Below are 12,406 nucleotides of genomic sequence, written 5' to 3'. Positions count from 1 at the left end.
CCCTCAGCTTCTCTTCCATGTTCTGTAGGTCATTGACAATGACTTTGTACACCCCCTGATTCCGCTGTCGTTTCCCCTATAACCACCTTCTACGCCTCCCACACTGTGCCCACCTTCTGTACACTTCCCTCATTCACTGCAATGTATTCAATTGTCCTTTTGCGAATGTGCTCAGCAAATGCTTTGTCTAGCAGTGCCTCACTTCTCAGCTTCCATGTATGTATGTATGGGTGGTCTTGGGGCAGACACTCGCCACCTCATTACAATCCGGGAATGGTCTAACAGTACCCTGGCTAGATAGTCTGCTTCTGAGAATTCGAATGCATGTTCCTCACCAGCGAAAACTTATTCTTTCCCACATAGGGTATACACAAGGATAGATTATGAGTATTCCCTGCCTTCTTCGTGTTGTGCCCTCCATAGGTCTCGTAACCGAAAGTGCTGCAGCAACAAGTTCAGCACTTTGGCCAGCGGAGACGGCTGTTTGTGTTTCTCGTCAGATCTACCCACAGTTGGGTCCAATGTACAACTGAAATCCCCCCCCACCCCCCCAACAAATCAGAGTCCCACTCCTATAGGATCCCAACCTTGCATACAGTAATCTTAAAAAAAAACTGTGGCATCATGGTTGGGGGCATAAGTTTTAACAATACATATCTTGCGGTTTTCCAACATACCATGCCCCATTGCCATTCTGACCTCATTATCTGTCTTCATGGTCAACACTTTGAATGGGATAGCGGGGTCCACCCAAATGAGGACCTCTCTTGCATATGTCGAGTAAGTGGAGCCCACCATCACCCCTCGCCATGCCAGGTTTTTCTGCTGTTGTGCATCTAAGTTGTTTCCTGTAACAATGCTATCCCTACCTTGCTCCTCTTGATAAACATCCTCACTCTTCTACGTTTCACATAATTATTAAGCCCCTGGACGTTCCATGTCATGATTTTAACCTTGTCAGCCATTAAAATACCTAGTACGGGGTATTGATGAGGCTACAGCCTATTGCCTGGTAGGAGTTCGATGCAGCATTTATCCATGTATGTCAGGCTCCCCTTTTCCACCACTCCCCCCTCAACCCCATTCCAAACTCAAACTTAAGGTGTCCCGCTATGCGAAGCATGCTGGAACTTACCCGTTTCCGCTCCATGCAGCCCAGCTGCTAGACCAGGCTCCTGGTGCCCTACGGGCAGGCCCTATACTAAGGCCCTAAACCTACTACTCGGAGGGGGGGGGAGGTCTGTAAGTCATGTATTGCTTCCATATTAGGCATAGGTTTCAATTAATCTGTCTGCACCCAGTTCCACGCATTTTATTTACATTTTTTGTTCAGTCATAGTAGAATTTCTGTCTACCTTGTTTCTCCTGCTATAACTATGTATCCTGTTAGCTTGCATATTTTCAGCGATGTGGCGTGGTCCAGTCAGCGCCGTCCCCCCACCCATCTCTTCTTGCATGAACAATGTTGTCTGACTCCATGCCAGCTCTCCCCACGTCAGTCAGGTGTGTTGATTTTGTTCCGTAGTCTCTGGGACCTGTTCTGTCCATCCAGTCCTGTGCTTCCATCGGTGTCTAATAAAAACATTCTTTGCCCTTGTGGATCGCTTTCAACTTAGCCGGCTACAGTAGCATATATTTGAACCCTGCCTTCCTGAGCCTTGCTTTCGTAGTGATGAATTGTGCCCTACTTTTTTGAACTTGAAATGTGTAGTCAGGGTATACGGAAATCTTCACGGAGGCTCTCTGTATTGATCCACAGCTGTGCTGCGGTGATTACTGTCATAGATATGGAATACGCCGTCAGACCATCCCATTGAAAGAACGTTACCAGGTAAGAGAGTAACTTGTTCTTCTGTTGGAGGAAGTCAATATCCTTTGTAGTCTGTACCCGTACCTCTGTTTTCCTTGATCTGATCCTCTAACTTCCCAGTTCTTTCTGCTATGGTTCGCACATCCTGCCTCAGTAGCCCCACATTGATGGCCACTGCAGCTATCTTGCCCTCCAGTTTAGCTAGCAATGCCGCAAAGGCCTCCAGGATCTTTTGGGTCCCCGGATCAGTCTTCTGACGCTTGGGGCGCTTGTTCCTTGCCGTCCCCCTCCTGGCAGTGCTCTTGGCCCTTTGCAAAGGTTTCCATCTGTTTTTTTGCTTTATTACTTTTGGTTGACATTATTTGCAGCTGGACGTGTGTGCGTGCCCCTGCTCGCAGGTGCTTCAATGGGGGTATCCTGCTCTGGTGGTCCCCTGTCTTCGACCCTCTTCTTACTCCAGCACCCCCTTGTTAATGCACAGGCCGGGCCTCATGTTGGGCTAACTGCCCCAAATGTGGTTCTTCTGCAGGGGGGCACTAGCCAGTGTGTGGTGCCATCACTTGTCTCAGGGATACAGTGCTTGGCTCTTTTCGCTCTTCCGCCACAACCTCTTTGGCTCCGTGGTGGTATCCCCTACCTCCATATTTCGCCTGGGGAAGGACTTAGTTGCTGTGCCGCAGTTTGCACCGCGCCCTTGTCTGCCAGTGAGCTGCTTGACTGTATCCTGCTGCCGATATTCTTTTGGTGGGTATGAAGGACTCACAATGCCCTGGCAACATGCGTTCCGTTGGGTCCTGTTGCGCCTGATGTGGTGGTCTGCCTTTTAGCTGCTGCTTTTGCGATGCCCTGGTTGCAGACACATGGGCTGTGTCCGCCTGCTTGCGTTCACACCACTCTATGTGGCTACCGGGAGTCTGCCTTTGCACGCCACTTTTATGTGTGACCAAGCCTCTGCGCTGAAGCAGAAAGTCCACCCTCAGGGGGGGCGCTATTTCTATTTACGCTCCCCCTGCACAACGTTATTACAGTGCCCCACTGGCATTATGCTGCCGCGGGTGTGGGCCCTGTGCAGATTCCCATGTGATGACAGCTCGATCTCTGGATCAGGCTCCCCTTTTCCCCTATTACTCCTTACAGCTTGCTGTGGTGGGTCTTGTTCGGGCTTCCAGCGACCTCTCCAGGCTCTGCTAGCTCCGACGAAATATACACCAGATCCCTTCCACGGAGAAGGTTCCCTGCTAGCATGGTGCGGCGGTCTGCTCGCATGCATGCAGCTCCTCCTGCTGCACTTACCCATCTTCCCCAGCACTGTCCGGGGCATCGGGAGTCACCGCCGGTCTTCTCTGCACGCCCGCAATAATCAGTGACCTCTGCCCATCACTCTCTGGCCGGTGTGCGCCGCGCGTCTATTACCACATCACAGAATGCTGGATTCCTTTGTTCAGTGCGCGCACCTTGTGTCGGCACCCGGTCTCCAGAATCCTTCCCGGTTTGTCGCTGCTCTTCCCTCCGGGTCTCAAAGGCAGCAGTTGCCCAACTCCTGGGTCGGCAGCACAGCTTCCTTCCGTGTCTGACTTGCACGGCTTCGAGGCGGAGCAGCGTTCTGTCACGCTGCTGCCATTTTTCTCCCTCTCCTCCGGCGGTTTCTCTTCAGTGCAAGTTTACGTCTGCATAAAGGCAATCCAGTCCTTCCACGCGACCATCAGCTTCCCAGTGGTTTCGCCTGCCGTTGCCTCCTTTTTGGTGCCTTATTTGTGGATTTAAGATGTCATATGCAGCATATAAATGGTCGGATGAGCAGGAGCTGCTGGAGAGCACTTCTGCTGCACATGGCCGCTAGCCACACCCCAATAAGAAATCCTTAATGATGAAATTATCTAATCGTCATTTGTTTTATTTATTTTAAAAGGTGTTTTTCCAGCAATTATAATCACTTCAAACAGGTGCCATTGCAAACCAAATGAATGCGCCAATTTAATGTACCTAGTTCTTCTCCATGCTGAGAATTCAGAAACAGTTAAAGAATGCCTTTCTGTACTTCTGCATGTTAGCTATAAATGATATGTGGCTTGTGGCGTGATGTGACCCCACCCTGGTGGAGGACATAGTAAATCGGGGGGAGATAAGGGGATGGGGGAAGTATATGCTACACGTGGGGGGGGTGCAACAGGGTAACAATATTGTATTAGCCTGGGTGCATGTCGGTCCAAATCGGTAGACTATAGTACCCAAGAGAGCAAGAATGGTATAACTTAAAGTGGTGTGATCATTGGATTGCATTTCCAAGGCAGATTTTGAATATTGTAAGTTAATGGGTCTAGTATTGTTAGGTGTAAGGTGCTTGAGAATGTGTTAAGGCAGTCCTAATAGTTTGGTGGCCATATCCAGAAATATTGTACTTCAGGTAAAAATGTCAGTATCTTAATTCATGGGGAAAAATTTCTCATCCTTTATTAAAAAAAAAGTTAGAATGCTTTATGCTCACTGTTTTATTTTTGTTGTAAATCTTATTATACTTTTTAACATGAAGCAAACCAGCTCAGCATAGATCTGAGCAATTACATAACATATGCCGTGATTCGTCGTTATCATTTCCGTACCCTTCTCCAAGCAGAACCACATGCGTATAATTACAAGGTAGAGTCTGAGAGGAATCACAATTTGAGGGTGACAGTCACAAAACATTGTTATGAGTTCAAGGGTACACCAGCCACAACTGTGCATATTCCACGTCCTGGTTCCTTCACTTTCCCATTCACCCCTTTTTACTGCCCTGTGTCTCCTATCTCCCTCCCATCGGACACCTCCCCCGTCCAGCAAACATCCTCTCCCACCCTCTGAAACACTTGTGTATGAGCGCGATACAAATAAAATATCATCTATTATATCATCCTCTTAGGGGCTTTAAGTCTGATGAGGAGTGCAACTCATTTAACAGCTGACTCAATCCACCACCACACCATCTTCCAACATCGGGTCCTGGGTCCTCTTCAAGATATCTAGTTCTGCCATCCCCCACCTACAGACGTCCTCCATCCACTGCCTGGAAGGACAGACCCTGGGATTCCTTCCATGCTATGGCCACTCTCCTTTTTGCCAGTATTAGCATAAATTGTGCCAATATGGCGATTCCCACTTGGCAATAATCCCCATAAGCATACTCTTGTGACACATTCAAACTGGAGCCCAGTAGCCCATTGATTTTTGATCCTCTGCTTGCCAGAACTCTATGATCACCGAGCACCTCCACAACATAGGCAGATCCCTGCCTGCCCAGCCACATGTCTCGGACAATCTGCACCTAAAGTGTTGTTCATCGCGTGTACCTTCACAGGATTACATGTACCGTAGGTAGGACATTACATTGTATCAATTGAAATCTAGCATTTCTCAAGGTCTTCCAGATCTGCTCCCACATTGTCTCCCAATCTGCTTCTGAGATCTGTTTCCCCCCCTGCATCTTTCCCACTTGGCCTTAACTGCTAGCTCCTCCCTAGGGAACAGCTCACCTATTGACTGATAAATCTGAGAAATACTGGCTCTCCCCTCCCCCTGCGTCAGCAGTACTTGCGTTAATGGATTTGTAGTAGGTTCCCCTAGGATGTCCACCCATATTCTTGCTATGCGATTAACCATTGTCCCATAGGTTAGAAACTGCCCCCTCGAAATCCCATATTGCTGCCTCCATTCCTCAAATGGTATCACCTTACCTCCTGCTCCATAAACCCTGAGAACCCCATTCTACGTACTGCCAACCAGAGTCCCAAATCCGTGCTCCATGGTAAGTTTGCACTATAGAGTCCCAGTACCTGCTTGCTTTTCAAAAGCTTCTTCCAGATCTCCTGTACCACATGAAAAGCGTTTGTGATCCCCTGCCCCCCAATGGCTCCCCGCAGTAATTCCACTCCACCTCGATGAGCCAGGAGACTCCCCAATAACCCAATCAGAAGCTCTAACCCCCCCCCCCCCCCCCCACACCCCCCAACCCTGAATCTGCCCACATTAACACCTCCTGTAGCTGGGTGCCATAAAATACCACTCATAATTTGGTAAATTGAGACCCCCTTCCTGACGTGGATGTCATAGTGTTGCCAGCGAGACCCTTATCCTGCCTGAATTCCACAGTAGCTTCCCAACTCGTTCATCTAAAATCTTAAAGAAGACCTTCTTGATGGCATATGGGATGTTGGTAAAGTAGTAAAGGTGTCTCAGGAGAAAACCTATTTGCATAAGGTTACTCGGGCCGTCAATGATAACGGTAACTTCTTCCAGAATTGGACTGAGTCCCCTATCCCTGAATGTGCTCTACCTGTATTGTATACAAATGTCTCTTCGATACTGTGAAAAATCTGGATGCCCAGCTACTGAAACGAGTCCCCCCTCCCATCGGAGTCCCCAGTCTGGGAGGGCAGTGAGGTCTCCATTACAGAGACCCCTTGATTGATATTTTATTTGTATCGCGCTCGTACACAAGTGTTTCAGAGCGCGACAAGGCAAGGGAGGGGAACAGGGGAGAACAAAACAGCGATCTTACTAGGCCAAGTGACATTGAGAACGCGCAAGTGCATGGGAGAAGGGGGGGGGGGTGCATGGAAGGGGGAAGAGGTGGAAAGTGCGAAGCAGAGGAGAAACCTTAATAACAATAAATAATAATGGCAACAAACAGTGGTAATGCAGCCAGCAATTTGCAAGTGCTAGGTTTAAGGCAGCAGACAGGGTAGGTCTGATAAGTGCAGGAAGAAAAAGGGGGGGCTGTAGGGTACAGGTACAGACCCCAGTGCAAGGGGTGGCCTGGAGGCAGTGCGGGAGGGTGGCAGGATGAGCAGGTACCTGGGCCCAAAAGACAGAGGGTGGCCAGGTGCACGGTAGAAACAACACTGGTTTTTTATTTATTTTAATTTTATTTCTATGTTGATGCGATATCTCGATAGCTTTCAGAAGTTGCCCAGCCCTTCTAGTAGGATTGGAAGGTTGTTTAGCGGGTCCCCCACATATAACAAATCATTGGCGTATAGGAAGAACATGGTGCAACTGATGGAAGATTCATTGTGGTGCTCTGCCCCCCTTACGAACCCACACTGGTCTGGGTGTACCAGACGTGGGGCCACTCTGGACAATCTGGTAGCCATTACCTTTCCAAACGAAATCGGGCGGTAGGATGCACATTTGAGGGGTCTTTACATCCCTTCTATTCCTACATTATTATTGCTTCCCGCATTGATTCTGGGAGTATCCCTGACTCAAAGGCCTCATCATAGACTTTAAGTCGGGGGACCAATAGCTCCTCGAACCTACAGTAGAACTCCACCGGGAGTCCATCCCTTCCCGGAGATTTACCCTTTTGCAACGCCGCACATATTTCGGATTCTTTGATTGGTCCATCTAGCGTCTCAAGGACATCGCTGCTCAGGACTGGCAATTCTACCATATCTAGGAGTTCCTGTGCATCCTCGTCCGACTATGTCTCTTCGCTTGTATACAAAGATTGATAGAAGTGTTGGAAGGCTTCATTGATTCCTGCTTGGGTGACAGTTAAGTCCCCAGAGTCCCGTCTAATCTGAGTTATGGTGTGCCAGGGCTGCTCCCACCAGATAAGCCAGGCCAATAGTCGCCCTGCCTTATCTCCCTCCCGTGAATATGCATGTCCGTCACTCGCATCAAATTTTGAAAGTGAGTCCTGTGCCTCCCGATGAGATGCCGAGTGTCAGTTAATTCCGTGCCCCTGTCCTGCTGCCGTTTCCTATTCCAGGGTAACTATCACACCTTGCAATTTTCGTAACTTCTCCTGACCCCTATTAATTTAGCTATACAAATTCCCTTGAGACCTTGAATGCCGCCCTCGTTGTTTAAAAAATCTCTTCTTTCAGTGATTCTTTAAATTCCCCATTCCCCCAGAGCCACAACTGAAAGTCTCCAGGAATAGAGTTGTGTCCTCGCACGTTCGTTAGCAAGGGTGAGTGATCCGAAAGGATCCTTCCTAGTTATTCTGTACCGCTAAATCTGCAGAAATGCTCCACCCCGACAAACAAGTAGTCCAGTTGTAGGTTCTGTGTGCCCCAGAGAAGTAGGAGTAACCATGATCCTGTCCATGAGATCCCCTCCACAACTCCACTAGGTTCCAATCCCCTACTATCTTCCGCAGTTATGACACTGCATGCTGTTTCAGTAAACCTGAGCTCCCGTATTGTTAGGGTTTAAAGGGCAATTAAAATCCCCTCCCCATATAAACAACCCCCTCACGATACCCTCCCACCAATTGCATCACCGATGGGAAGTATTCCTTATCCACATTAGGAGCATAAGAATTGGCCACACAAATGTCTCTGCCTTTCAACATCCCCTGAAGTGCTACTGTCTCTCGACCTCATAAATTACCACCCTGCCCACCTGTAGGGGCACCCCTGCTGCTACCCAAATCAAAACCCCTCTCACGTATTTAGACTGTGTTGTTCCAACTACTGTCCCTCCCCATCATCTCCTAAGTAGATACAAATCTTTGCATACCATATGGGTTTCTTGTGTCAGAGCCGCCAGCTGTTTCCCATGCCCTTTCAGAAAACCACCTACCCATTGACATTTCAACTTTTTACCTAGACCTCAGACAGTCCAAGTCCTGATTCCCAAACATTCACCCCCTGTTCTGGATACAATTGTCTCTACCCCTCCGTACATTCCCCTCGGCCCCGTTCCCAGTGCCCCCCCGCCCTGTATATACTGCTCCAATCTGTTCTACCAACATTGCTTCAAACTTCAACCAACTAGGCAACTGTACCCAACATGATTGTTCCCGCCTCTCCCCCATTCCCCTTCCCATTGCTGCCCCCTCTTTAATCCCCTCATCTTCCCCAACTGTCCCCCACACCCCTGATTGCTCAACTCCCGTCCCCCCTCCCACAGACACCGCCCCCCAACTAAGATCCAAATCCCCTTTTCCCATAACTCTTGACCTTCGAACTGTTCCCCACCCCGTCCCACATGTCATTGAAAGCATGTCTCGATTTCCCACCCCTATTCTTTAAGCTGGTGCATCACCACATTGCAGGCACCCTCCTACCATTCTTAATCCCCAGCCCTCCCTCCTCCCACCTTAGTCACCTGACCATTGTGCCTCCTTCATCCCCTCCCCTTGAACACTCACCCCACTCCCCCTCCGACTGTGAGTCCAAACAGGTCCACACCTCCTTCGGTGATGCAAAAAAACATGATTTCCCACCCAGAAAAACCTTCAATTTAGCTTGAAAAAACATGTATTTAATATTAAGTTCCCTGAGGTGTCGCCTCACTGTGTCATAGGTCTTACATTAACATTGCACCTTGCAAGTTTGTGTTCCCGACTTCATAGTAGCCTACCCTTCGGGACTCCTGCATGATGGCATCTCTGTCTCTGAAGCTTAACATTTTCACCACTATGGCTCTCGGTGGTTCTCCACGGGGGTGGGGTTCTGCCCGGCACTGTGTGCGTGTTCCACTGTGAAAAGTTTCGACAATTCCTTCACTCCCAGGGTCTCCAAGATAAGATACTCCACAAAGAGTTCTGCATTAGGACCCTATGCTCACTGGTTAAAGTTTTGGGCTAGCACCTAAAGACCATTGTAGTAAACCATCATATATGAATTCTCCCATTTTAGGCCACAAGGATATGGTTTTAATTGTGTTTTTCATACAATTCTTTGGACCCAAAAACTGCTCTTTTCTTTAGTAGCATTCCGGTGTCCTGATGTAGTCTATTTTGATATAAAGGTCCTTTTCTGTGATAATAACTAATGTGTTCCTTTCAAACAGGGCTTCACAGATATGTGTGGCTGGTGTATGAGCAGCCTGGACCCATCAAGTATGACGAGCCTGTCCTCAGCAACCGCTCTGGTGACCACCGTGGCAACTTCAGTATGGCATCGTTTCGTAAAAAGTACAAGCTTGGAGCCCCTGTTGCTGGCACTTGTTATCAAGCACAGTGGGATGATTATGTACCAAAGCTGTATGAGCAACTCTCCGGAAAGTAGCATGCTGAGTGCTACAACGTGGATGTCATTATGCATTTATGCATCATTAAGTCTATTTGTAATGCAATTGTATGATGGCACTTCTGAAGTTTAAAAGTTGAGTTGCCCTCCCACATAGTGGTCCGTCTTTTTTTTTTTTTATTTTTCCACCAAAAATATAAAACATGAAACCAGTAATCTCACAGCTGCCTATCACAATATCAGAATGCCCTTGGGTTTCATGATCCGTGAAACTGATTTTTCAAGACTTAATGCTTTCCGACGTCTTTAGATGGAGGGTGCTAACTGTAACAACATGCAGTAACACAATTACCCCATGTTTTATTTTCTATTTACCTTGTGCTGTAAATATGCCATACGTGTCAAGTATTTAAAATGTCACGTTATTACTGTTCTCAACATACTCCTAAAAAAAAATGGACACCCGTTTCAATTGACTCCTTCTTTTGCAGGTGTAAAATTAAATTGTTTACATATTATGGGATTAAATGCTGTCTACAATATTAAAGGCAATTACAAAATCAGAAATGCATGCTATGCTTTAAGTAAAAATATAGAAATTGTGTTAGTATATTGGGTACTGTGTGTGCTGTTTTGCTGGGTCATTTGGAAACATCTGATTTGTAGATGGTGGATTATATGTTGGGCCTGCAACTTTTATTTTATTTTTTTTCAGGTTTTGTGTAAAGGAATTCCCTATTAGGCAAACAAGTCATACAAATCGTGGTAAGGACGCAATTTGGGGTTGTGAAACTCTACAAAGGTGCTTTGTTTAACCTGGGAAGTTCTCTATCAAAGTTTGGCTGGGACCATTTTCAGGAACTTAGTACGTTTAATTGCCTAAACCTTTTAAGCCTCATCAAGGCATAACCAACCCCAAGAAGAGCCCATAGGGAGTTTGGGTAGTGAAGGTTTAATGATTGGAGCCTTCTTTAAGCCGCCATATCACTAACTTTCAACGATCCTGGGAGGAAAAAAGGCTTGATGGTGCCTAGATTTGCCCAAACCTCTACCATTAGTACAAAATTGACGTTTGTTCCATCCATCCATGCTTCCGTCTTGATGGTTACTTCTGACCAGAGTGGGAGGATATCTTTTCACTTGGTAAAGGAACTAGACTGTTCTCTGTATGCTGGCCATCGAATGTGTGTTGATCACCAGTAGCCTCTTCTCTGAAATGAAGTACAAAACGTACCCGTTATTAGAGCAACCAAATGCTTGTCTTCATGTCACTGATCTCAGAATGAAAACAACCCGCCATCCATGTTCCCCAAAACGTGGAAAAATGAGGTTGTTTTCTTGATGTGTCCACTGAATTGACAGTGTGTTACAGCAGACAGTTCTTGTATTAACAGACCTACTACGGAACTTGCTTAATGAGGCACAACCCATGTTTTATAAGTTGGCCAGCGGTTATCACATAAAGAGAAGGTATAGTCTTAAGATTGGTGATTGTGTGGAGTATTTTACTGGGACCACGTCTGACCGCTTACCATAGAGCACTTGCACCCAGGATAGATTACTATGTCTGAATTTAGAACCACTTTTTAGTACATCAGAAACGTTTGGGTGGCGCGAAGGGATGGCAAAACACAGATTTCACAATAATTAAAGCCCAGACAGTTAGAAAACCAAACCTGGGTTGTAATCTATTGATTCATGTACGTGATTATGGTGAACCTCCTGGAAGAAAACATATTTTCAAACGTTATCCAGCGCACTCCGTGAGTAAGTAGGGTTCCGGATGCATTTAAAATAAATCATGCAATTTGTTAAAATTTCAGATCGTTTTCGTTGCAAAATGTGCATGCATTCAGTTTATACAACGCAGTTGTGTGTAAATAAATATGCTTTCCGCACAGGTGTACATTTCCACTAGTATTTAATTGTTTCACCTTTACTCATTTTATTACTAGGTTAGCAGTCTTTCTGTAACACAGCTTTTCTTTTTTATTATTGAAATTAGAGGGAATCCCTAGATAGGTTTACGAGATGGATACAAGAATGTAGCCTCCGTAAAAATCTTCGCTAGTAGTCTCAATGTTCATTGTGCTTTATTTTATTTTTTAGCAACTAGAGAAGTCTGTGTTGCCCGAAATTTGGGAACGGAGCTGGGAGGGTTGGTAAGTTATTGGGGGTTACAAGAAACCAACATTTTGAGCATGACAATATGAGGGCTTAAGGAGGGGTTTCCATAGGTAATCCCAGTGCTCAAGATGGACACTTATTTTATTTATTTTTTTTCTCTTGCGAAGGAAGAAACTCATTTTTACTCACTTGAAATTGGATTTACTCTCCAATTCTAAAAGCTGGGAGCAAAATACTATCATGCCAAAATCCTGACAACTATCCATTTTGTGCGTAAAATTATAACTGTGTTTGAAAACATTAGTGACAAAGAACTTGTTGATGTGTACTCCCCAGCTTCATCTTCATTATACTTGGACACCAAAACCCTTAAGAACTACTACAGATGCCAGCTAGTTGCATCATAAATTAAGTCCCTCACTCTACCAGTATCCTTTCTCTGCCTCACGGGCCTACTCTTGCTTCCTGGTACTACCTGACACTCTGTTTTTGCTCTATCTCTCCTTCC

The 12,406-nt window shown here is 46.5% G+C and overlaps 1 protein-coding gene across 2 annotated transcripts in view; it reads left to right on the top strand.

Moving 5' to 3' along the window:
* PEBP1 (phosphatidylethanolamine binding protein 1) overlaps positions 1-11,674 on the top strand; it is a 461,575-nt gene extending 449,901 nt beyond the window's left edge. For both annotated transcript variants that reach the window (XM_069619193.1, XM_069619194.1), the window contains exon 4: positions 9,593-11,674. In XM_069619193.1, coding sequence (XP_069475294.1) covers positions 9,593-9,810 — 218 coding nt within the window. In that variant the 3' untranslated portion in view covers positions 9,811-11,674. The remainder of the gene's footprint in view (positions 1-9,592) is intronic.
* The last annotated feature ends 732 nt before the right edge of the window (positions 11,675-12,406 follow it).

The sequence above is a fragment of the Ambystoma mexicanum genome, chromosome 10 (assembly GCF_040938575.1).
Source record: "Ambystoma mexicanum isolate Mex_15411 chromosome 10, UKY_AmexF1_1, whole genome shotgun sequence".
In the NCBI taxonomy this organism is placed as follows: Eukaryota; Metazoa; Chordata; class Amphibia; order Caudata; family Ambystomatidae; genus Ambystoma; species Ambystoma mexicanum.
The sequence above is the reverse complement of the archived record's forward strand: the minus strand, read 5'-3'. Positions and strand labels throughout refer to the sequence as shown.